Genomic DNA, 27,036 nt, shown 5'->3' with positions numbered 1-27,036 from the left:
ACCTATAAAAGTCTTCGCATTTCACAACTAACATTCGTTTTTGACATCCAGTGTCTACGTTAGCAATGAATTGTTTTCCACATGCAGCTTATTCAAGGTTGATCTGGTCCCATCATTGCATCCCGGAGGCTGTTTGTGGCCTCAACTTAACACACAGAACTTCAGTTGGGCTACAGAGAAAATGAGTCTAGCTAACGATGCCTTCCTGTCCGGCAAATTATTTCATTTCGAGATTCTATAGAAAGAGAACAACAATAAAGTATTGGTTCCACTTTTAAATAAATAAGGGGTTATTTTGCTGCTGAAAGTTTTCATTCAAATGACTGATCAGATCTCACATGTCTGTTTAAGAATGTCTGACTTGGGTCGTTACAAAATGACAGACTATGATAAACTAGATGATAGTTGGGAGAGAGACAATGAGGCATTGTTTACACAGAAGATTGAGTAACTGGTTTAACAAAAGAGGTTCTCGGGTATCTATTGTATGGACAACTAAGAGATTTACTGGAGCTTTTATAATTTCTGCAAGACTCTTTTCTAGCCAGCTTCATTAACTTGAAGTAAATCAAATCATGCAGAAATCTGGCTCAGCCAGAAAGCAACCCGGGAAGATATAATATGAAGAAAAACAGACACGGGATGATAAGGTTTAGAATCTTTGGCATTTTTCATAAACATTTTGTTTGAAGATTATTAAATTACAACCCAAAGAGGGAGGAGAAAAAAAAAAAAAAGCTTCGCTATTAAATCAGGTCTCTTTACCTCAGCTTTTCTTTATAATACATAACATATATTATATACATACACACATATATAACTGCACATACAAAGTACGTGTCAACAAAATACAGTCTTTACAACTTACATGTCATTTGAACAGAAAGAAATTTGCATATATCATATATATGTGCAAAGTTGGGATTTCTGCTTGGGGGTGTGTTACTGTGAAACGGTGGGGTTTGTAGGAATCAGATACTCTGAAAAGACTTGAAGGTGACACTTTTCTAGGAATGGGGCTCTGAGTTATATTTTTATTGTGGGTAAACTTCATATGCCGGTAAGAGGAACAAAAGATCAATTTGGACTGCTAAAGCATTTTTACTTTCTGCTCAAAAACGCAGGCAAAGGAAGTGATTATGACAATCAGGTAAGCAGCCACAGTTTTTAGTCCCTTGCTCCTCAGTCTTTACCTTTCTAAATACTCTCAGAATTCATTCATTCATTCCTTCTCCCTTCCTCCTGAAGCCATAACATTCACATTTTATTTTGGAAATTGGCAAAAAGTAAAATAGGAAAAAATGGTGTTTTAAGGCAACCAAATACTTCCGTGAAACCTTCACTTTTCGGGTGAGTGCTCCCTTTGGCCCTTCCTGGGGCAGCCGCTGCCAGCACCGGACCGTGATGGAGGCTGGCGTCCAGCACCGATTCATTTACTGAAATTTTACACACAGGTCTTCAGTAACCATGACTGGACGATTCCCAAAGACTTGGGCTAATCAATCCTGGTAATTATTTCAAAGTCTGTTTGTAATATAGATTATTGGAGTATATGGTGGCTATCAAAGACTGGTTAACTTAGAGGGGAAAAAAAGCTGACTGACAGGAACAGTCATCTGAAAGGAGTGTAGGGCTGGGGAGCGAAAATCAGCGAATCCTAATGAGAAGCTGCCAGAGGTGTAAAACCGAGTTCAAAGTCACTCTCGAATCCAAGTGGCCTCCTGGCTGTTCTCGAGGATGCTCGGACCCACGGCAGCCCTGCTTTATCTCCTGTACGAGAAGGGATGTTCGTCTTTCAGTCTCTGGACTGTCTCTTTTTGCTGGGCTGACCCGCTGTGCAAGGAAGACACACGTGCATGTGGATGTGCCCACGTGTGTGTGTGTGTGTGTGTGTGTGTGTGTGTGTGTACCTCTGTGCACTTGAAGAAGGGGGTGGGGATACAGACAGGGCGCCACACAACACGCATTTCAGAATAACACCACGGGTACCACTGAAAGAGTGATGGTATTGGTCTAATCACCCAAACACAGAACCGGGCGCTGGTGTCCCAGGCCGCGTCCTAGAGACCACTGCGCTTCTTCCGAAGGGGGCTCTGGCTGCTGCAGGGTCTCAGCTCCGCATACTGCACCTGTGAAAACAAGCAGACGTGACGCAGGCAGTAAGGTAACCCTAGCTCGCCACAGTGTGTGTTGATGGCTCCCTAAGGACACACCGAGGCAAAGGGAGGAAGGTTCAAAGGTAATGAATCATTTTCTAAACACAGGAACATGGAGGGATTAATTACAGGAAGGATTTGAGAAGTCATGCATCATTTCTCGAAACCAAAATATTAAAAGCAGATTTTTCTAATGAGATGCATGGGGTTCTACCTGCTCTCCACACAGCTAGAGGGTTTTAATTCTGTGTGTGCCTGTTCCCACCATAAGTAAGCATAATGCGTCCTCTTGGGAATGTTTATCCTAGTATATGATACAGCAACTTACTCAGAATTATCCATTTAAAAGTATCTAAAATGTTGGGGAGAAAAATCTCTGCAAATTATATACATTTATTTTGCCAGAGAGGGAAATAATGCTGAAATTGATACTGGCCCCAGACTTACATAGATTTCTCTCTAAAATGAATTTCATTTCTAAAGCAATGGCTAAAACATCTGTGATAAATGTGAGAACTGGGGAGTCCCCCGTGGCACAGTGTCTACTGTGTTATTGGAAAGTGCTCTTGGCGACACGCGGAGGGTCTTCCTGGATTGTGGCACGAGCCCCCTCCAGTGCTCTGTCGTTGTGTGCCTCCTTACGCACCCAGCTCCAGCTGGAGGGCGGCTCTGCAGGCTGGTGCCTGGACCGTGCGCAGACAGTCCTTGAGGCGAAGGGGCTTGATGGCAATTTACATTCTTCAAGGATGCAGACAGAAACTCACACTGCCACTCAAGTGATGGTACGTTGCAATCCTATCGCTCTGGTGTGTGAGCTTTGATGGGCTGATGGTGGGATGGCTGTACTAAAAGACTGTGGAGCAGACCACATGTACTCAGCACTTTGAGCATTTATGCCAAACTCCCCAACGACGTCAGGCCCGTCACATAAGGTGAGCTGCACTTGGTAGAAAGCATAGAGGTAAAAAAAAATAAAATAAAAAAGGCACACTTTCCTTAATCGTGTTTTGTGAAGGCCCCGTAGGGGAGCAGGGGACGAGATACCTGTCAATCTTCAATGCGAAACTAGCAAGGGCCAGGTGACTACTTTCTAATCACGTAGTGCGGATATCAAGGCGTAAATCGTATCTACAGAATGCACTTGAACAGGTAACTCTGTCGTAAAGTGAAGGTGAACGGAAGATAGCATCACGGGGTCTATTTCAATCTCTAGAACTCGGGATAAAGGGGAAGGAAACTCGCGGGCCCTTCAGCCCGATGTCCCCGTCATCCACCCAGGGCTTCTGGGGAACCAATTATGTCACAGTGGCTCAGAGATGAAAATCGCTATTTGATTTGGGACCCTCTCAAATAATAAGAGACTGCGTCTTTGACCGGCACGATATTTCGCGCTACGGTCTCCCAGCCACTGCGTTCTCGACCGATACTGCTGCCCGACCCCCCCTTCCTCTGGGCTCACAGCATCCCGACGTACGGGGCTCAGATCGAGCCACCGTATGGGATTTTCTGGCATTGTTGCCATGGTTAATCTCTCCACAGCCACAGAAACTGGACGCCACTGGACTAAGCGACCATTACCTATGAATAATACTTCTGACTGATCTCAAATCATTTCACGCCGTCTCGGCCTCTCTGTGTATTAAAGTAAGTGGGGGCTTTGCCCTAAGCATCCCTAAGTCTTCAGAGGGAGAGAGATAGAAGGAAGGCTGAGGAGATAATCGGGGCAAACAAGAATAAAAAGATTAATCCTTTTGTCCCTTCCTTCCCATAAAATGCCTGCCATCCGGAAGAGAAGAAAAATAAGCGGGCCTCCCTCAGCTTTGGATCGCACCACCTCCCGCTCACCGAGCCCATCGTATCCTCTTTGGGGGAGGCAGGCAATCAGAAAAGGGACAAACGCCACCGCATTACAGCCGCGCAGCATGAGTTCCGGGTCATTCTTAAGGAGCTCTTTTTCGGGATAATTTTCCCCAATCATCTCATGCATGGGACAAAGGTTTTCTTGCCGCCTCCCTGCAAGCCAGTCCTCTTTAAGGATTTCCTGATTCTTTATCTCGGTTAATCACAGGCACAGCCTTGTGATCCTCGGGCTCTGGGGCTGGCCAGACTTCCGTGCTGGGGCCCCTGTTGGTGGTGACCGCTCATTACATACCTTCTGAACATCAGACGGAACCCTGGAGAGGAAGTCTAGGAGTTCATTATTGTCGATGGCGTAGGGGTTTCGAAGCTTCTTAGTAAATTTATTTATGCCTGAAAAATAGAAACATGGGAGATCTTTTTATCTGTCTGTGTGTCTATCTATCATCTATCATCTGTTTAAAAATTCACCTAACTGGGGGGTGGGGGAGCAGCGTTCACAAGTAAAAATTAGTGTGAAAACAATTACTGGACCTCAAGCCATGCCCACGCTGCTGTCATGTGGAATCACGACAAATGCCTGTTCTTGCAGGGAGGAGGGGGAATGTCGGAGAGGGGCTCTGCCTTCTTCAGCTGTGAAAACCCCATTACAGTCCCAGCAGCGGGGTGGCAGAAACACACACGCAAGCTGTGGAGCTCATTGGGTTTTTGGGCCACACTGATTAACAGCCTCCTCTGCTAGGGACACAGATGTCCCAAGTGGGAAGAGGCCTTCGTTAGCCCAAACAAGTCTCTGCTTGGGGGCTCTGGACCAGATGTGGCGGTGGGGGGTGTGGGGCGGGAGCTGTTTTTCTGCTGTTAAAGAGAAGCTGCAGAAATCTATCTCCCCCGCTCCGACTCGTTTTCACAGGTTTCTCTTGGCTCACTGCAGAACAGAACTTGACATGTCGACTGTACTTTGAGGCTGCAGGAAACTGTGAAAAGTTATTATTGGAAAATTATCTTACTATGGTTGCTAACTTAATTTATGGACCACAACACTGGTGCGTGGGTTTGTCTAGGCAATGGCGTCCGGGCTAATTTCGGCCGAGGACAACGATGACGAGAAAGGAGTCCAGCGTTTCCGATGTCTTCGATGGCTGCGCCTTGGGAGCTTGGGGACGTTCAGGACAAGCTCTGCCCATGGTTTCCTCATCAGAGGGGACCTCCTCTAACCACCCTTTGTCCCTTACTCTGCTCCTTGCCTGTATGCAAGCTCATGAACTGGGGTCTGTTCACCAAATGTCAGCCCTTTTCGTGCTGAGTTTTAGAAGCTGAAAGACTAAGCAGCCTTCTGAAGTTTTGCCACAGAGTGCTTGTTTACCAAGGATCATATCTGAAGGCCTTGTCAATCCAGGTGATGCGGAATGCAGCCCCACCTGAGGTGTTAACCCTGACTGGCTCCTACTCTGAAGCCAAGGTAACATTTAACTGTTCGATTGTCCCCAACCCGTGCAAGGTTTGAGGTTTTTCTTATTTCATTAACTGTTATTTTGCTTTCATCTAAAGATGGGACTTCCTGCATGGCATTGTGCCTGACACAATGCCAACCTCCAGTCGTTTCTTTAAAGGAAGTCAACTTTGCATCAGCTTCGCAAACGGCAGCCAGCCATTGTCCACAAGTAAATGGCAGCTTGGTAGTCGGTCTGGGAAGACTTCTTGCAAGTGATCCTGTTCTCTCAAGTCAAAGCTGTGCTGTCTTTCTTCCCTCTGCCCCCAAAGCAAGCTTCATGTTTCAGCTAAAATTTCTCCCAGCCTTCCTTTAAACTGAACTCTCACTGTGTTATTCTAAAGACATTAATTGTAGCATGGGCTTTTTGGCAAAAGAAAACAGGCAAGGCAAAATGATAAAGGGAGACAAAGACATATTGAGGAAAGATATAGCTTCTATTGTTAATTATATATAGTGTGCGCATCTGGAGTCTCTACAATGAACAGCAAGGCAGGGATAATATCACACCCGATCAAAACACTGCATTCTCAGCTACTGAGAAGATTATAAACCTGCACAGTAGCTCAAATGCACCAATGAGGGCAGAAGTAGTCCACAATGCACTGAGACTGTCTATGTTTGAAAAACTTAGAATAAAAATTATAAGGCACTCAGATTGCATGCTTCAAAAGCTTATCTTATTTTTTTCCTCAGGCGTCACAAGCTCAAATGTCAGTAACTGTGTGAGATCAAGTGTCAACAGGACATCGTGCACTGCCTGGTCACCTTTAAGGGGCAGTGGGGTAAAGGACAAGGGCTATGGGGCAGGAATAATGCTGGGCCCCAGTTCTGGCTTCACCATGTATTAGCTGTGTGGCCTCAGACAAATCGCCTACCAGTCCTGTGCCTCAGATTTCTCATAGTAACATCTGAATAATAAAGACCTGCCCTAGGTTGATAGGAGAATCGCACTGGCCTGCATAGGCAAGAGGATTCTGTAATCTGAGATTCCACAACTGTAGAGGAGGCACCGTCCTCCCCGTAGATGTCAATAAGCCAAGAAGACAACAGAGGCAGCGACAGAGAGACTTTGTGCTGATCACTAGGCACGTGATCACAAGCACAAACTCGGAAGCTGTGCTAATCATTAGGCACGTGATCACACGTACGAACTCGGAAGCTGTGGCCTCATCCAGCAGCGTACGTTCAGATTTTTAACCCAAACGATTCACATAGACAGAGGGCATATCTGCTGTGGATTTTATTTATTTTTCGCCCCCCAAAAAGTAAGTGGGATCCAAATACCAAGGGATTATTGAATGGTCTCAGATCACAGATAGAGTATATTGGTGGAGTAGAATGAGCCCGTCAGTCAAAAAACAAACAAACAAAAAAATACGGAAATCACTTGGAGAAAGTCAGAGAGGAAAAACTGAATGGCTGCTTTATACACACGGCCAATGCAGAATAACCACTTGAAACAGAATCCTAGCACGGTTCTTCAGATATTTATACGAGGGACTGGCACGTAGCCCCGACTGCAGCACACTGGCGGGGTGAGGGAAGGGAGCCGTCCTTGCTTGCTCACGCATCAAACACTCAGCACCTTCCATGCGAGAGATACCGTGCTGTCAAGACATGCGAAGTTGACTAAGTCATGGTTTCTTCTCCTGAACAAAACAGAGAACCAACGGATTGTGCTCTCCTGAGATCGCTCTACTTCTGAGATTTCAGAAGTTATTCTACATTCCTATGACTTTTCCCATTTCTGAAAATCTAGGTCTGGCTTTTTTTTTTTAACATCAGGATTCTACCTTCATGGGTTCTCTATGAAAAGATCTACACTTAATGGTTTTAGAAAGGTGATAGCTTTTACCCTGCATTTTCACACTCTCGGCTTTTGCTTAAAGACAAATGCATCCATTTTTAATTTTTTGAGAAACCTCCAGACTGTTTTCCATAGCGGCTAACCAATGTACTGTATACCTGAAACTAATCAAATAAAACTAGGAAAAAAAAGATGCATGCACGTCATCACGGTGTCTCCTATGCGTAACCTCTCGGGACACCTTCCCAAGATCCCTAACGGTGATGATGGTCGAGGACTCAGCAGTCATCACCGGAGCCAAGTAATAAAATCCGGCCCGACACGAACCCCTGTGAAGAAGGAGAAGAAGTGCCGACGGCTTCTCCAACAACTACTTTACTGCAGCGGGCTCTCCTTAGATCAGCCCAGAGCCCACCCAGCAACAGATGCAAACGTTCGCAAAGCACAAAGCTGCGTGTGTTCTGTCCAGTTGCCAGCTGGCATAGTAAATCGAGTCATGAAGTTTATTTCAAGTTCGCTGTTTTTGTTCTTACCTTTTTAAAGTAGCCAAACTTTACACAGGCACGCCATTTCCCTGACTTTACACGGGCGCGCCATTTCCCTGGGTAAAGGGTCGCTTCCTTTCCTTTGTAGCCCTGGTTACGTAACCACCGAGTGCCCCTTCCTTTCCCCTGACTGCTTCTGCATTTCAGTATTGGGTTGGGTTAGTTTTTCCTCCAGGAGAGATGAAAGGTCAGGCGCAACCTGGCTACTTTTATAAAATATAAAGAGCAAGATACAGGTGTTTGCTCACTGCCTGAATGACAGTATTTCTTCAAAATTACTGGGCCACGCAATACATTATCCAAGAGAACTTATGACTATGAAAGCCAAAGGGAAATCACACGTACGATCCCATTTTTATTCAATCGCAGTTGTGCAAGAGCCCTACAAATAGCCGTGCGGATCGTTCATGCCATGGGCCTTTTCAGGGAAGTCCTGCAAGTTTTGGTTCCCCGTGCGCTTTCCTTAATTTCCTGTTTAATTGCCAACAGGAGCATATTTAAAGTTTATAGTCACCCTTTAAAAATGAGTAATTGGTTCTTACCTGGAATTGATTGCTAGCAAAATGACTGTGCCAAACTTACCCCAGATTAAAATGATGTACCGAAGTGGAATGAAATACAGCGTGATGGTAGCCACCGCCAGGATCAAACAGGCCAGGAAGGAAAGGAACGGGACCGTCCAGTTAAACGTGCTGCAGACAAACCACACCAATGTCAGGCCCTCGGAGGCCGGAACAGCTACCTATATACGTTCATTTTGCCACGCTTATTTCTTAGTTATACAAATGAAAACAACCCACTGGAAAAGTTTCTTTAAAAACCTGGAGATGAAAGTTGGCCAAAAAGGCTTGGGTGCTGGAAAAACCTTCTTCAGGAGGTCACCAGACCAACTGCCACTGAACTTCTTGGAACTGACAGTTCCCAAGAGAAGGCTTTGGCTCTCAAAAGTGATTCAACATTGCAATATTGTCATGATGGCTTATGTACAAAGATTTTCAAAACTAGGGGTTACTTTAGGTCACTTCGGAGTCAATACTTCTCTTTCGACTAACATGCAGATGCCAGTAAATATTTAGGAAAGGAAGGCTATTATCACAGTGCTTTAGTGCTTTGGTGTTTTCTAGTAACATATTTCGGATTTCCAGACTCGTTTCCCGCAGAAGATGAACAGTGCCCTGAAATGGGTCGGGGAGCATGTGACTACAAACCAAGCCACAGGTAATGCAGGCGATGCCGCCGCGCATTCTCACGGGGCCCGGGCTCCTTTAGTTGTATCGAACGCCTGGTTTGACTTGTGTGGAAATGGAGATCGAGATAGAGCCTGGGATGTGCAACTGAACAACACACTGTGGAAATCTTGCGCAATCCCAGAGCATGATCTGTAAACCCAAGACCTCGGAAGGGCCCTGTGAGTGCCTAGACTCTTCCTTCTTCCTGGTCTTCACCCTCGCGCACGTACTTGTCTACTGACCCGTCCTTAAGGGTGGCGTGTTGAAGGCCCTCTGTGTAAGAGCCTGAGAGAGAAAAGGGTGCTTGCCAGCACCGTCCTGTGCGACGCTGCCTGGGAGCCCCCGGCCTGGACGCTAACTCCTCTAACACTCACAGGCTCACCAGGCCCTCTTACCACAGAGCGTCGTGCGGTCCAATGCTTTCCATCCTGAAAGCAAACAATTTGTTACCTGTTTTCGTAGATTTTTCCCATTTTCCTGACTTGGGAACTCCCTTAATTCTAAGAAGGGAATCCCTGATTTGGGCAGTAATGAGACAAATGAGCCAAACATTCCGATCGATGAAAAAAAAAAAAAAATCGATGAATTCCTTTCATTCATGCAACTATTCAGGTTCACTATCGTGTTCTAAGAATATCATTTTCAAAATTTTAGAACACGAAACAAAAATGGTTGTGACCCAGTCTGGTGAGGTGGAGGGTGGTCCTCCTCTGGTCCCCGCCCCCAAACTGGCTGTCCCCCTAGGTGACCACTGTGTGTCCGCGGAGTCGTTATCTTCCTCACTCCCCAGGCTGGGGCAAACGAAGTCCTCCGACCCCTCTACCCGAAAACAGAAACAACTGGATTTATGATGCTGTGGACTGTCCTTCTGCAACGCACAGTGGTGCTTTCCTTCACGTGGGCTTGGTGTTCACACTAACTTGTGAGCCCTCTCCTCGCTCCAGGCCTCTGGCCCTCTCCTTAGGTTTTCCGTCTGCATTCTTGGTCCCTTTCAACTCGTCCCTCTTAGATTAAACACACGATACGTCCATCTATCCTTCCCAGGTCCTCGCCGTGACTGAAACTGCATGTCACCTGCTCTCTCAGCTCCAGTGCTTAGTATTTCTTAACATCACTTCCTAGCCAGAGAAGTACGACTTCCTGTGGATGTGCCATCGAAGGCCTATGCGGGAACACTGGCAGGGATGGCTTTTCCGTCGTCGGTCTGCCTCAGTTTCGGCATCTCCCCCATGGAGGGTTCCCTACCCATTCAAGGTCACAGTGTTGGAGCCACAGCTCCACAGTGACAGGACAGATCATATGAATCACCCTTCTGCTCCGTGCTGCCTGCTGCCTCAGACAACAGAAACGCTAGTTGTCGATTAATGTTTTAGCCTGATGTATATGTACCTTTGAAATCTGTATAGCATTTGAGCGGGTAGAAAAAAAGAACAGTTTATTCCATGCAAATGTAATACGGTGGGGGTCCCCCTGCCCCGGCAGTAATTGGGAGGCCTTGCTCCCCCAGTTGTATGTAAGTCTATTCATTTGCTAGTTGCCAACAGTTGGGTAAAAGTTTTCCTGGTCCTTAAGCTCTGCATTACAATGGAATTCCAACAGAGTTACACATGATGCCCCGCTTGAATGTCCAGCAGGAACTTTAAGGTCACTGTACTAATGAATGGCCAAAGAATTAATAGGAGCTGAGCCTTCCTGTGTTGCAGCTGGGCAGAACAGTGCCCTGTTCATGGCTGAAAATACGTCTCAGACATGGCCACCGCAGCTGTGCTGGGCACAGCTGGCCCTCAAAAGCCCTGTGGAGTGGGGGCCTGTTTAAATCCCTCTGCCCTCTCCTCTCATCAGCCACGTTTCCTTGACCATTATCACTGCACAGCAGCCACATTTGTCTGTGGGAGGCGGCCAAGCACAGGGACAGCTTGACCAAACGGCACGGCCCTTACTCCCTCAGTCTGGCCCCTGCTCCACAGCCTCTTATCCGCTGCTGCCAGCGCACCCCTCAGCTTTTCTTTGCATTGACATTTTCCGCCCACTAAGGCCCTGTATGATCTGCCTCATCTTAAGGCACTGCGGCTGCCACCGCCTGTGGCACAGACGTACTGTACCTCCTACCTCTCCCTGGATGTAGCACAGTCTTGGGCTTTGAGCCTGGGCACCGGGCTCCCACCTACTGGAGCCCCCATTCATCAATTCCGTGCCCAGCTATCTCTTCCAGTTCTCAGAGAAGCTGATAAGTTGTTGCTTCTTCAGAATTGCCCTCCGTCTGTCTGTCTCTCTCCCACAGCTCTTTCCGGGCTGGTCAGACCTTGCCCACTCAAGGCATTACTGTGCTCTGTGGTTCTGATGAAAAAGGCTCCTTTAGAGCAGATCTGCTTCTCTTTTTATTTGTCAGTAGAACAATCTAATTTTTAATCTAGTTTATCACCCAATCCAGGATATTTTCGAGAGTGCAAGGGGGCAACATTAATAATTATACTGGGGCGACTGGTGTAAATTGGGCCATGTGGTCACCCCAGGACTGAGGCACTGCCCAACTGTGAAATCGACAAGCACAAAGAAGAAACCAACCAAAGTTAACAGCGTTTGCCTGACGCCAATGCTTTCGGTCTTGGTTTCTGTATTTTCTGGCCCCACCCTTCCCACCCCCACCTGTCCTTGTGGATGATAACTCTAATTCAAACACCACACCCCAAATGTCGAACTTACTTTTTAATTCTTTCTCCAAAAGAAGCGATTTCCTCCAAGACGTTTTGAACTGTTGAAACAATATCCTGTACCATATAGATTCTTTCAATTAAGCCTTTTTTCTCGGATTCCTACGAGACATAAAATCAAGACTCAACTCAGTTCCTTTATTTTTATTGCCCTGCTATAGAAATTCCTATACCGTGGTATAATAGCACGGTTATTACCAACAGAGTGACTCTAAGAGGTCAGTTACATTTTTCACAACTTAAATATTTATTGATTCCACAACGTCCCTGCCCACTCATTCAGATGCCACCACTCAGGGTGTGCGAGCCTCAGATGCTACCTCAGCGTCATGAGGTACTGCGTGGCACTCCCAAGAGCTTCCAGGAGCTTCACTTCCCTGGGGAGCTCAGGCTTATGTCAGGGAACCCTGAAATTCCTTCTGTTTGGCTGACCCTGATTCCCTCTCTGTCTTCAAGAGGCTCTCTGCCAGTTCGTCTTCCCCACCTCCTATCAGATACTTCAGAAGTGTTTCTAGCAGGTAACAATGTGCATGTTGGATGACATGTTCCCTAGTAATGTGGCTTCTTAGCCAAATACTGCTGCATTTTCATTGTGTTTTAAACCCACTGAAGCGGGCCTAACGAACGTTTCGGTCATCCTCTGGCAACCACCTTGAAACTGGAGCAAGCAGCTGGAGAGAGGCGACAGTGTCACCAGACAGTACATTGCAGAGGACCGCTTCCTACCCAGGTGATTTCTAAGGAGGATGCCCAATAATTGATCATTTTTTCCTTATGAAATTTTATGCAAATATAAGTCCATGTTCTTCCGTCTCTAATTCTTCATGTGAAATGGAATTCAGCTTTCCAAGAATATTGTCTTTACTTTGAATATAGAAAATCTTAAATGTGTCTTACCATGTTAGGTAGCAAATGCTTATAAAAATAACTTAGAAATTACTCAAATGGAGGAAAGAAGATTCATAAACAGTGGGATTTTTACACTATTTCTTATATTCTGCTACCATTCTAGCTCCCTTAGGAAATCTGTCATTAATGGGCTTTAGCTAGTGTCCTCTCTGCTCTTGCCTTGCTGGGTCATCATAGTCGCTACGTCTAATACATGAAACCTAAAACCTCAAGTAACTCTAACAAAACGTTTTTCCTATCTAGAATTTTACTTGGGTTAGAACTGTACCAAATTATTGAGCAAAAGCGTCTGAATTTAAGAGACCGTTTCTATGATAACCTTCTGTGCAGCAAAAGAGTGAGTTTCACCCTCATCTTATATTCTCCGTTCCATCGAAGTGGACCCACGAATGGGGTGAGAGGGAGCCCACCAGCTCGCCCACAGCGATTGTCGGTAAAGGCACCAGTACGGGAAATATGTCAAAAAGCACAAACTTCCCTTCCTGTATCTGCCCTTATTTAGGAAGATACTTGACTGAAACAGACCAAAGAGAGGGGCAAAGGTGAGGACGGACTGTTGCGACCCCCTGTCCAGTACAGCGTGCTGGGACGGTTTGAGTAACTTCTTACCATCTGGTCTGCAGTCCTTTACCCAACCATTCTCCACAGAAGGGAAAGCCAGGCTCACTGTTTCCTCTTGCGATGCCAACGAACGAGACATGTTTACCTCTTCCCCCTACGTCTAAATTCCTTGTTCCCCTTTCTCTCCTACTAGCTCTAATTCTTTAAGCGGTTGGCATTATAAATGAGATATGCAGCCAGAGGACTCGATTCATACTCAGCAACCCACCACCTATTAACGGGCATGATGGTGAAAAGCCGTCTCTGTCAGCCACGGCAGGATTCATGCTTAAAAGGGGGGATTTGAAAGCATGGGGGAATCTGACCCTAAGGGCAAAAGTGGCTTCCTCTTTTCAGCAGCACAGAGTTTAGGTCAGAACAATTGCTTGGTAAATGCCTCAAATTTCCATGTGGCTCAACTTCATAAAAATTTCCTATTTCAGTTAACTCATTTTTTTTTTTCCCAGTGAAACACCCAAATGCTGATGTTCTGGTTGTAAAGAAAATATGAGTTCGTACACCAATATAATAAACAATGCTCACAATATTCTTTCCCTTTTTAATGAATTTGATATTAGAAGAAAAAGAAATAAACCATATGATGTACCGACTCCGCAGGCCTGCATGTTTTGTAAATAACAGGCGATGGAGTCAGGAAGAACAGCGTTCAACACAGGTCTTGTCATCTACTAATTTGGTGATCCTGGCAAGTGCCTTACCCTTTCTGAGTTCCCATTTTGCTATGTGGAAAGGAGATCGTATCACAACCCACGTAAAGCACTTGGCATACGCTAGGTGCTTCACACACGTCAGCCCCTTCCCTTCGAGAATGCAAAGACATCAAAGGATGAAGAACCTTTGGTCTAGTTTAAAGAAGACTGGGGTTAATTTGAGATTCAAAAGCAATGATCTTCCCAGACAAGTCCACTCATGTTGACTTTGTTACACGAGAGATCATCTGGCAGTTCTGGCTGCACCATGCTGACTTTATTTACACATTTCAGATTGAACCAGGGAATGTGGCGGTAACACAGTTTAGCAAACACAACATTACATCTGCTGCTGCCACCAGATTTCCAAGGAAGAGTAACAGTGATTCATTCAGAAAGACAGAAGTGCTATCGCGTGTGCTTGCATTTTTTCTTAACACGTGAGGCTTCCAATTTATAGAGGGAAATGAATAATAAAAATAGTAATGGCCACCGGTATGATGAGACAAATAATACAATTGTAGCTAAACATATATTTTTAGATGCTAGATTTGAGAAAGAATGGATTTTACTTTTTGTTACGAACTTGAAAAAACACAGGATGCACAGGATTCCCGAAAAGGATCAATGCAAAATTTCTATCTCAAAATCTTCCCAGTAATTTCAGCTATCTAGAATAAAGACGCAAAAAATATAACTTTAGACTTGAAGCAGGAGTATGTTTGGTCTGTTTCATCCTACTGAATATTAAAAGCCTGCAATCTGAAAACTTGAAAAATTGTAAAGATCAGAAATAGATTGAGCGGCATTTAGCATGAGAAAAAAAAAACCTCTCGACATCTGTCATAACAAAGAATATAAAGCAGTATTTCTGATGTACAAGATTAAAAATTGTTCTCTGGGAATCCTTGCTTACTGCACTGGGAACTGTCTTCAGGGCATCTTCCCATGAGATGTGTTGTGTGTGCATGGGGATGCGTACACACACACACACACACACAGAGTCAACTCCATGCATGGTGGATGCTATTAAAATGAAGGGGGAAAATCATTACTCTTTCAGGAGACTACTTCTCTCTCAAGTAGTATTTTTGCTTTGGGAAGTGAGTGTAAAACAGACCGTTTGGACTTTGAATCAGTATCATTTTTTAAGCGGTTTTAAACTGCTCTCTGTCTCCGTTCATTACGCAAAGCACTTCCACAGGGACTGGTATTTATCAACATGGTTTGGGCTTGCAACAGGAATCTTTGATACCTCATCTGGTATCAAAGAGGAGGGTGGAAAGAGTAAAAGGAATGAAAATCAGTATCAAGAGGAAGGTGTTGATAAACTACAACTGAAAACTGGGAATAATTTAGAAAAAAATATATGTTTGGAATTTAGACTCTCAGTCTGGGAAGACTGATTTCATTCAAAGTTTCTCCGAGCCAACCGACAGAGGCCATGCCACCACAAGGCAATGGGGCTAATGGTTTTCCCTAAGTTTATACGACTGTCGTTAAGCACACAACGAGCTGCAGTTGCTGATCTAGTTGCCTGTGTCATTTAATTATCTTTGAGGTGGGGAAGTGAGGAGGGTGAGAGAAAAAATATTTATGTGATCGAGCAATGCAACCAGAAATTTTTATTAAGCTAAGACGAGGCTCAAACACCACTTCCTGTAGCACGCACGAGTCACCCACTCACTTCCTCTGCACTGCCCACGGCCGTGTACCAACTCTGATAAAGGCAGCAATCACACTTCGCTCCGAGTATTTACTTTGAGCACCTTGTTTATAGTTGTCAGTGTTTTCTCTCATGCAGAGAAAACACTCTGTAAATGTATAATGATGCAGAAAAATGAACCAATAAGTTAATGACGTGTTTCTTCCATAATAATCTGGTATGATAAAAAAAAATAAATGTAATTTAGGTCAGAAGAGCTGGATTTGAGTCTTGCTACTATGCTATCAAGTTAAATTCTCTTAATTTGGGTTTGTTCATTTGTAGATGGGGAAAATAATATCTCATTTAATGGTTTGTTTTGAGTGCTGAATGAGCTAAAGCACATAAAAACAGCCTGCAAATTGTAAATATTCTATAAATATCAGTATTTGTATAAATGTAACTACTTACATAACTCTTACTCAAAATGATCTTGCTTTAAATTATTACTTTTGTGTCATTTATTACTCCTTCAGGAAAAAAAGCGGTGTCCCCTACCTTTCTATCAATTATCTTGTAAGTTATTTATTAATTATCTGTTAATTCATTGGATAATTAGGACTTAAGGCAAACCATACTGAAACAGAGGGAATTTCATTAAGAAAGACAAGAGGAACAGGTACAATCCTCCGAAAAACAATGACTTGTGGGTAATTAAGATACAATAGCCAATGTAGCATACATTAACATGATGTAAAAATTTCAGGCAATAGGAAATTAAACATCTAGATGTGTTACAGTCTATGCAATCAGAGTCTCTGACTGCCTTCTGTTAGACAGTTCACATTAGCTAACAGAGAGAGAGAGAATCCATCCAATTTCCACTCTACTATATCATATTTCACAATATTTGGGAGTACCTTACCAAGTATAATCTTCAAAGTAGAAATCTCAAAGAAAATCCACAAGTACTAGGAATATTAGTGAGCCTGACAGTAAGTAGGATAAATAATGCCTCGAAAGGTAAGATTGCTAAATCACTTCTGGATTAATTCTGGATTACTTCTAAAGGTAATGAAGCCAAAATATTTTTAAGAATGAAGGTTTCATATTTAAAAGGAAAACTTGATCTAGTTGATGTGTCAGAGAAAAGCCTGCAGGAAATAAGGAAGCCAATCCCTTCTCATTCAAACATGCATAAACTGATAATTAAGAATTGGCTGGACTCCATTTTAATATTAAAATCTTGAAGCTAAGATGATATGGTAGAAATGTTAGCAATTAAATCGCTTCGGCACTAAAAAAAAAATCATATTTAATCAAATTAAAAGCAGTTAAATCAGAATGGCCATGTACTTTATTCCCCTGAAAATTATTCATAAGCAGGTCCTCTGCAATATGCCTTGTATATACAGATTGCATAGGCTCTAAAAATGTGTGTGTATTCAATTACTGTTAATCTTTCAGAGATATTCTTTGATTTTTTTTTTTTATCTTCTTAAAAATACCACACCTTATCATCTTAACATACCACTGCTCATTCAATATCAAGAGCTTAAAAAATCACTAATCAAACTAACTTGCTGTTTTGGATATTCTTAAGAAGTCAAAAAGGAATCATAAGCACAGCTACTGTCACTATTGGATTGTAAGGAGACTTCCTCTGAGAACGACAGTCTCCCCCGGGTGACATACTACAGACCAAGTTCTCTCTCTGGAGACAAGAAAACACAGGGAATGAGGCATGATGGACCCATCCAGCTCACCCAAAGGACTATGCACATTAATCTACAGCAAACTCCTTCTGAAGACATACGCCACGTGCTTCTCTCTCTAAGAAGGCTCTGCCTGGGGAGTGAGGAGTGGGCTAATCAGTCTGGATGATGGAAACTATTTTCAAATACTGAAATCGACAGTTTAAAAAGTATGTAAATTTTCATAATGACATCCTAACTTGTGAAAAGAGGATATATTTATCGGCATCCTTTCATGATAACATGTTCCACGACCGATCAACAAAAGTGCGTTAGCTATTCCGCATTTTCTTAAAAGAAAATCCATGTGTTTTTTACCCATAATTAATATGAAAGGGTAACTCCCCCCCACCCCACTATTGTGAACTCACTGATCATCCTAAAAGGACAGCTCATTCAAGCCCTGTTTCTGAGAGCTGAGCTAAAAACCAACCAACCCGCAATGCAGTCATCACTGTGAAGTTTTTTATGATAGCAATAGGCAGGTTTATTATTATTACATGCCCTTATGATTTCTTCTTCCTGGTGTTAATAGTAAATGCTGAAATAGTCTATGTAAGTAATTGTGGGGCTGGAAAAAGAAAGAAACTCTAATGCAAGTATTTATACCTTCCACAATGAAAACAAGATATTATTGCTTTGCATGACCTTTCTTAAGTAGAAATACAGCATTTTGCACAATAGTTTCTTGGTTCATGCTTCAATTACTGACCTTTACTGTGTAGAAAATTAATGCAATTTTCATTGTAATCCATCCGTACAAATAAGGTCCACGGAGAAGAATTCCACGTATGGAATCTAATACAAATAGGAAATGTCAGCTGATTGCTGTTGGCTGAACCCTAGCCATTATCTGTGTTCCAGGGTCCCCAGCAAACTATACTTCTAACAAGCAATTTCTTGTGTGGCCTATCAGGTATAAGAAAGAAAAAAAAATCTCCTCTCTTCAAAGTTCTGTTTGGACTTTTAGTTCTCCAAAAGCCAAAAACTAGTTCCTGAAAGTTCTATGCTATTAACTGAAAGCGCATAAAAGGAAGGCAGGCAGAACTGTGGGGTCTAATTTGGTTTCTAACGCAGGTCGGCACCATGGGCTTTCAGCAACGAGAAGGGGCGAGAGGCTGCGGTGATGTCATTTACAGCAATCCCTGTTCCAGACAATAAAGGTATGACAGACCCCAGACCGTGTCCTGGTCTGTGCACTGGAGACAGGCCGAATATGGGAACGCGTCCATCTCCTGAGGAAGTTGTGCCAAGGGCCTGCAGCCTGCTTTCATCTCCACAGTTGCCTGTGACGGTATTTGGTGGGAAGGGGCGCTGGCAATTAAGGAGTGTCACTTTCAAGATGGATAGTTTGGATAGAAAGGAGTTTACTCTCTTCTTCTGGTTTGGAAGGAAATGGCTGTGTGTTTATAATTTGTAAACAGTTCATCTCTCACTGGGTGTGTAACAGTTCCCAGAAGCATGGTCTGTCATGTCTAACACGCAACAGAAGCCAGAAGGGCTGTGTGGGTAAGCCCTTCGATGCAGCGCAGGGGGAGGGGAGTGGCCCGGTGCCTGCGTGTGCAGGCCAGTGAGGAGCACATCTCAGTTGTGGAGGCTGCGACGCATGGAGAAGAAATAACAGCTTGTAGTATGGATGTGGATGATGTGTGCTCCGGAAGTCTGAAGTCGAAAATCCCTCTACTTTCCAAATGTCTTAGAGAAGTAAGACAGAAAAGACAGGGACAAGGACGGCGAGGTTCGCCAGTGTCCTCTGCCAGCAGGAGGGTTGTGCTAAGCGGAAGAGGCATGAATAGGAGTCCAAGTTCCGTTTTAGGCTTATTCCTCTACAAGACTTCATAGAAATAGAAAATCAAGGAAGCAAAACAAACATGACCACGCTGTGGCCATTAAAGACCTTATGAAAATAAATATTACAATCAAAGCATCTCAAGAACAAAACTGCCCCGGCGAAAGTGAGGAGGGTCTTATTACTGACAGCCTCAGGGTGGGACCGTGTGGAGGGCCACGCCTGCGTGAACGCAGTAGCTCCAAGGCTCATCCATGAAGATGCTACAGTTCCAACTCAGCCGTCTTTGCCCAGAGAGGCTTAAGCACAGCCCAGACGGCTCCACCTCCAGACCCCAGGCCCCCAGATAGCCCACGAGGCACCTCAGTGTAAGATTAGACCTTGACAGCCACTGGTCTCAATCTGTTGCCTGCTAATTTACTGAACCCCATTTTTCCTTCATTGTCTTCCTGTGGGATGCTGACCTTATCAGATGGGCAGATATACGTGGGTCACAATGATCTCTGAAGGGCAGTTTATTCTGTGGGTCACCCCTTTAAAAATGTTTGGCCCAACAGAAAGAAATCTTTCTTATTTTTAAGCCTTTGTTACTAAAATTTAGAATTTTTCCTAGTGTAGGTTCAAAATAATTTCATTAAGACTTGTGTTTCCTTCGGTAAAACATCCTATTAGCTTGGCTAGGACTGTTTTTAATGTTCATGGAGTGACATCACCCAGAAGCCACTCACGTAAATTCATCAAGGAAAAAGTTGCATCTGTGTGACTTTATTCTGAAAAAGGTCAATTCACATTTAAGAAATATTTTACTGTTTTATTTTATTATTTTCCTATTAATGATCATTTTAGCACAACAAATAAGATTTACTTTGTAATTCACCCAATTTGCTTCAAATGGGCAAAAGCATCTGGCTCTCTTGATTAATTTTAAGGCTGTTCATGTCACGGAGCCAGTGCTTTTAAATTCATTTTTATTTCCTGGGAATTTTAGATTGGATACTTAACTCTCGAGATTCTGCCTTTTGACCTTTTCCTCCTCCTCAAGCCTCCTATAACGAGCCCCATAAACCCACAGGTTCAAGGGGACTGAAGTCCATTAAGCTAGTAGCATCTCATCTGGCATTTCTTTCTTTCTTTTTTTTTTTTTTTTTTCATTTTATTCCAGAAGGTTTGTCTGAAAGCATAATGACAACAAAAGCAGCAGATTTGAGAGATTCTCCCGGGGGAAGAGAAAGGACAGATGTACACAGACATATAGCTGAAAGCGGTGCCAGCAACAGCTGGGAAAGTGACAGGCCCTGAAGTGGGTGACCACCCCACAGAGCGCGGACGTGAACCCAAAGGAAGAGCAATTTCACTTGATTTACTTGTGACTTCCTCGGCCACGTCTCACCTGCATTTGATACACCAAGGAGAAGGCACATCTTCAATTTCATCTAATGACAGGTCTCTTATAGGTACGCTTTTTACGATATTTAGATTATTCGTCATATTTTACCCCTTTTCATCCTTGTTTTTTTTTAAGAATTAAAAAAAAAAACTTTAAAAAGGGTATCTTTTTTAAATTACAAGAATATTAATATATGGGTCACTCTATAGTACTGAGAAAAAAGTCGGAGTTTGACTCAAGCTGGAGGAATGCTATCTGCTGAAAATATCAATGTCCCTTTGCATGTTCTTTCTTGAGCACACCCACCTTGTCATCTTCCTCCTCCTCATCCTCTAGGTCTGTGCTCTCCTACAAGGAAAAAGCACAATTGGTTAATAAAATATTCAAATACTGAAATGAGCAAATGCAAATTAAACTTAGACACATTTTTTAAAGTTTTCCTACATAATTTAAGCACTAGTGCTTTTAAAATACTTTATAAGCTCTTTAAAAAAATAACACTTTTAAAGTTCAGGGACACCATGGCAAAACTATCAACAATATGCTTAATCTACATAAAACTTAACTATAAATAAAGCTATTAGGAGACTGCCCTTTGACAGCATCCAGCTTTAAAAATACATTGCCGAGTTGTACTTTCTGCAAAGAGTTTTGTTCTTATTCTGACAAATGAACCAACTGCTACGTTAAGGCTGAGAATACCATACTCCGTTTGTGCTAAACTCATTGTTATAATGATTTCTCTTTTCCTTTGGGGCCATTACTGAAACATTAGACAGTAGCAAATGCATTAGTCTGAATATAATCAATCGCAAGAATAAGTTACAGGTTTCTATATGGTACTATTATTTTCCTTGGGCTTCGGGTTCAGGGTGGGGGGAGGTGAGGGAAGGAAACTCAGGCTCTGCTCTGGTTTCAAGGGTGCCTGGCTTCCGTTCAGGGGCCACAGCACTGGCTGTGATGCAAACGGACTGGTTCAGATTAGTTTAGAAATCTTGACTATTTAATAGGTAAATTTCAATCAGATCACAGCAATATGTAGAAGCCAACGCATGTTGGTTCGCAATTAAATGGATTCAGCAGCTCGTACAGAATGCTGGGTGTCAGACAAGCAGAGTTTCCTTCCCGCTTGAACCCTTACCTTTCTGCTTAACCTTGCGGAGGTCAGGCACACCGTTTAGCATTCATTGTTCCCACAGAAAAAGGATTTGTCAACATCATGCTCTTAAAAGGGAGGAACTCTGAAGGACCCAGGAGTATTCCACTAAACTCCACCACACCACTGAGCAGTCATCAAGCACTTTCTCGGGGGCTGGTACCACATTTCCTCCCGGAATACCCACGCGCTTCAACTAGCAGCTCGTGTGACACTCACTGATGCTGGGGAACTAACCTATTCACTGTCGGCAGCATCCATGTTTCATGAAAGCAAATGGATAAAAACGAATGTAGTGAAAACATGCTATAGGAGAAGAAAACACTAATTACGACGTAGAGGTCTTCAGCTTGAGACACAGTCTTGCTGTGTGACTTTGGGCAAATCGCTGTGCCAGTCTGAGCCTTAATTTTATCGAGCACAAAATGAAAATAGTATTTCTTGCCTCCTTCACGGGTGCGTTGTCAAGATTGAATTAGGTAATGAATTGGAACTGTTCTGTAAATTAATTGCGTACTGTTTTGTAAATTAATTGTGTACCAAGGTATACGTTTATATATACTTTAAACACATACGCATATGCACATATGTACACCACACATACATGCTATAACTATATACATCATACATGTAACAAAATCTGATTTAAAATGGTAAAAATGTTAGTTGACAGCATTTTTATTACAGATGTTTCTCTGTAAAAATTTCTTTCATTTATATCTCTGTGAAACTTAATCCTTAAATGAACCTGTACTTTAAAGATATTTATTAGGTGGTTCTAGCATCTTTAGGATCCTCATTATTGACTTACGCCCATGCCCACTGCATTAAACAATCAAAAATTAAACAAAATGGAATTTTAAATTTGCTCAAGGTTTTACTCCCTGATAAAAACACCCATTTCCCCCACTTCCCCTATATCCCAAAGGACACTAAAAATATCCCTTTAATATCCATTATTTCAGAGATTTTTAAAAAATGAGAACATTATAAGGAAAAATTGGTGAGGATGGTCAGCCTTTTGAGTCTTGAAAAACCCATGTAAGGCTAATCTGCTATTAAGTCTCAAAACCTCAGATTAAAAAACAAAACAACAACAACAACAAAACACAACAACTTGGTTCTTGAATCTGGAATGCCAAGACTATAGCATCGAGCAAGTCCAGAACTACGAGTCCCTGCTCACCCAGAGCAGGAGGCCATCTGGGTTGGGGCGAGAGGGGAAGAGGCCTGGCCAGTGCTACCTTCAACGCCATGGGCGATCTGAGACTTACAACAAAAACTTGGGCACTCGAGAATAGAGGGACCCAGGCCCACCCACTTTCAGGGAGCCACCAAAGGCTTTTCCCTGGTGGCTGGGAATGTCCCTCACAGTGACCACATGGAGAGCTAGACGTGCTCTGGTTCTGCTAGTGTGGAAATGATGCCCACGAGCCAGAGGGCTCTCCTCACGCTAAGACCGTGGACCAAGACTCAGACACCTACGATGCCACAGAAGGCAGGCTCCGGATCGCACCCAATGGGAGAGTCTCACTACAGCATGGATATACGTGCAGGGTGGCCCCGCAAGTCTCAGACCACATGGACCTGGGCGACGTTCTGGTGCCGGGGCTGCTGGTGGTTTATCATCGCTAACATTCTCCCCAGTCACAGGTCAGAATTATTGGAAGCGTTGCTCACCTGGCTGTCCTGCATGCCGCCGACCTTCCCTTTCACGGGTCTGATGAAATTGTAGACAAAAAGCAGCAGTAAGGCCAGGGGGATCATGTACAGTTCAAAATTCCAGACAGTGACCAGAAATACCTGGTGGGAAGACAAGACCAGATCACTGCCTGAGGAAACGGTAAGGGGGCGATCTTAAATCCTAGTTACTGGGTCGAAAAAAGTCAACCGGGGACTCTCTCTCAATATACAGTATCTTTTAGAAATAATCAAGTGAACACACACACATACACACACACACACACACACACACTCTCAAACACACGCACTCACTCACTCACTGACATTCAACAATTAGTGTAGTTTTAGAACTCGCAATAGAATAGGGAGGACATGGAAACGAGTCACAGTCACGCACTAGAATGGACAGATACAGGAGTCCTGTACAAATAAGGAAAGAATACGTGGTATTTATTTTATGGGGCAAGCGTGAACTCTCGGGCGAAGTATTTCAAAATTTAAGCCTCACTTTCATTTCAAACTCACAGGTAGTCCAGAAGATGAAATAAGATAATTTGCAGTTATCAGCTGTCCATTCGTAAGTGCTGAAAAAAGTCACACTTATACCAACTTAGAAGAGGCAAATTATTGTATCTCAAATACTGAGCCGTATTGAACAGTACCGTCTTACCTATTACTAAAAAGTTTTTCTACCGTTTCAAAGTTTTCTCTTTGCAGATATATGTTTCTGGTTTATTTTTTGGTTGCTATGATAAATTTAATCATTTCTTCTACTATGTTTTCAAACAGGTAATTGTTTGCATATAAAAGCTAATATTTTGTATATATTAATTTGTTTAATTAGTAACTTTGCTGAATTTTTTATTGTTCCAAATAGCTTTTCATTTCATTCTTTGGGGGTTTCCAAGAATATAGTTCCATAATCTACAAATAAAGAATTGTTTGTTTCCTCTTTTCTAATATCTACAAGTTACTTTTTTCATTCTTAATTTTATTACTACTAACAAAGCAATGTTAAATTGAACTGCTGAAAGGCATATCATTGTCCCTGAATTTAATTAAGATGCTTCTAGTGCCCATTTTGAATATGTACATACTTTCTTATTAATAAGAAAACATAATAAGTCACAAACATGGCTATTTCCCCCCAATACTTTGGCATCTCCTCATTTGAAATTATTTTAAGATTCTGTCTCCCTGCCCTTTGTGAGTGGATTTAAGACTAGAAAATAGCCAAATTCCATGAAGCGAAGTCTCTGAATAACTCTCAAAAGTCCTATTAAAAAACAAACAAATAAACAAAACAAGGTCGAGTCCTATCACTTGATACATTCTTTCCTCGACTAATCCGAGAAGTAGGCACAATTTATTTATGGTCTTGTGTCATATATATGAGCCCGTGAAACACTGCTAAGTTTACATCAGTTTCAGATTGCTAACCACTGTCAAGAGTTACAAACCCAAATGCCCACACGGGTCAAGCAGGTAAAATGTAAGCAAGTACAGGAAGCAAAGAGTCACTATCATCATCATGCTTCTTAAAGCAGGTGGATGACTACGTCTAAGTCGAACGGACAGTGATATAAACGTGAAGAAAACTAAGATCTGTTTGGTCTCCACCAATTATTTCTGTAGAAAAGCACTCAGGTCGTTCATTGGTTCAATAAGAAGACACTTACTCAGGTATCACTTTATGTTTGGCCCGATGCTAGACAGTGGCAGTCCTGAGACAAGACTGACAGTTCAGCAGGGGAAAGACAGAATAACCAAAAAGACGTGACAGCAGTAAACCCTTTTAAAGGCGTCGCATGCCTGGAGACGGTAAGAGCATCCAGCGGGGCTAGGTCCTAGGAGGACGGGGCTGGAGATGAGGTCAGGGAACTACGGAGAGGTCAGTTGGTGGAAAGACCTGTATGTCACGGTACTTAGCTGAAGATGTGGTCCTAAACTACATGGGAAGTCATTTATGGATTTTTAAGTAGAGAAATAATAGGATTTAATATTTAACTAGATAATTCTGTTAGCAAAGTACCCTTAATTATGGGAATGGGGTGAGGAAATGAGAAACTGAGGAAAATTTTTAGGAAGAAATAGCCCAGAAGAAAGGACAAGAACGCTTTTCTCGGCGATGCTAAGGGATATTTTTAAACATACATTAAACATGGCTTGACATTTGACTAACTGTGGGAAGTCCTGTGGAGAAAGGCCATGGATTTTATGCCCAGTTACACTCGCCCGCTCACCAGGAATTACCTGAGTCCCGGACAGCCCTTCACATCACTCCTGCTCCCTTTACCCCTTTTGATTGGCCCCTGGAAGAGGCCCATCTCTTCCTCTCCCCATTGGGATTGTACACATGATCTACAGGGTTGACGGGCACCTAGCTCCCTCCTCAATCTCCAGCCCTCCAGACACATACGAGCAGCCACAGAGGAAGCAGATTGAGCAAACCAAATACCGAAATCTTTCAAGTTGCTGTCAACATGTGACGTTCGTATATTTGTAACTGCAACCCTGCCAGCCACTCTCAGGTTAAAATGTCCATAGTCCCTGACCTCTTCCTTTATCCCAAATTTATTCCTTTCACTAAATTACTTCCTATGCAAGGAACCAGCAGTGACTTCAGAAATTCTTATCTGTCAGGAAGCAACAGGAACAAAAGACAGTTGAGAAGGACCTAGCTGTAGGAAAAATAATGGTGCCCTAAGGATGCCATGCCCTGTTCCCCAGACCCTGTGAAGATATTACACTGCAAAGGGGAATGACCATCCCAGATGGAGTTAAGGTTGCCAACTGTCTGACCTTAGCATAGAAAGATCATCCTGGAATATCTAGTTGAATCCAGTGTAATCATAAGGGTCCTTAAACGTGGAAAACAGAGGCAGAAGAAGACAGGAGAAAATGGGAGGGCAGAAGCAAGGTCAGAGTGATGCCACGTGAAGTCTCTTTGCTGGATCTGGAGATGGAGGAAGGAGCCATGAGCCAAGGAATGTGGGTGGCCTCTCAAAGCTGGAAAAGGAAAGAAAACAGATCCCCTAGACCCACCAGAATAAAGCACAGCCCTTTTGACACCTTGACGTTAGCCCAGCGAGACCTGCGGTAGACTCCTGACCTCTATTACGGTGAGATAATGAGTGTGCGTCGTCTCAGCCCTTTACTTGTGTGATAATTTGTTAAAGTAACAATAGAAAATGAGTAAAGTAGTATAATGTAAAAGGGGTGAACACACATAGGGGAATTATGAAAGGTCTAGTCTCCACTCAGAAAGAGGCAAGGGAAAATACACCCCAATAATGCGAGAACCTCAATTCAGATCAGGCCCAGAACTGAAATGCCTATTCCCGTCCTGATCCTCACTTTTCTCCTCTGTTCTCTAATAAAAACTTCATATTTCAACCTGCATCTCTAAGTCATGTTCTGGTTGCCATAATATGTAGAAAGTTTACCGAATCAATATTCATTAAGTGTGTTTTCTTGAGATCCAGGTGCATCGAAATATACCACCTTCTGGTGATTACTTGGCATGTCTTCGGCCATTTCTACATGATATAGAATGACCAAGTCAGTCCCCTGAGGTTAGGCAGGGGGAATCAAACGGGGTGACTT

The 27,036-nt window shown here is 43.2% G+C and overlaps 1 protein-coding gene across 7 annotated transcripts in view; it reads right to left on the bottom strand.

The window, feature by feature from the left end:
* Window positions 1-646: 646 nt before the first annotated feature.
* The window catches only part of MCTP2 (multiple C2 and transmembrane domain containing 2), a 161,682-nt gene continuing 135,292 nt past the window's right edge, over window positions 647-27,036 (bottom strand). For all 7 annotated transcript variants that reach the window (XM_039844054.1, XM_039844055.1, XM_039844056.1 and 4 more), the window contains 6 exons: window positions 23,428-23,550; window positions 20,898-20,939; window positions 11,790-11,899; window positions 8,440-8,549; window positions 4,309-4,406; window positions 647-2,129 (listed from right to left, as the gene is read on the bottom strand). In XM_039844054.1, the coding sequence (XP_039699988.1) occupies window positions 2,061-2,129; window positions 4,309-4,406; window positions 8,440-8,549; window positions 11,790-11,899; window positions 20,898-20,939; window positions 23,428-23,550 (552 nt within the window). In that variant the 3' untranslated portion in view covers window positions 647-2,060. The remainder of the gene's footprint in view (window positions 2,130-4,308; window positions 4,407-8,439; window positions 8,550-11,789; window positions 11,900-20,897; window positions 20,940-23,427; window positions 23,551-27,036) is intronic.

Source organism: Pteropus medius, unplaced genomic scaffold (genome assembly GCF_902729225.1).
Source record: "Pteropus medius unplaced genomic scaffold, Ma_sr-lr_union100, whole genome shotgun sequence".
In the NCBI taxonomy this organism is placed as follows: domain Eukaryota; kingdom Metazoa; phylum Chordata; class Mammalia; order Chiroptera; family Pteropodidae; genus Pteropus; species Pteropus medius.
The sequence above is the reverse complement of the archived record's forward strand: the minus strand, read 5'-3'. Positions and strand labels throughout refer to the sequence as shown.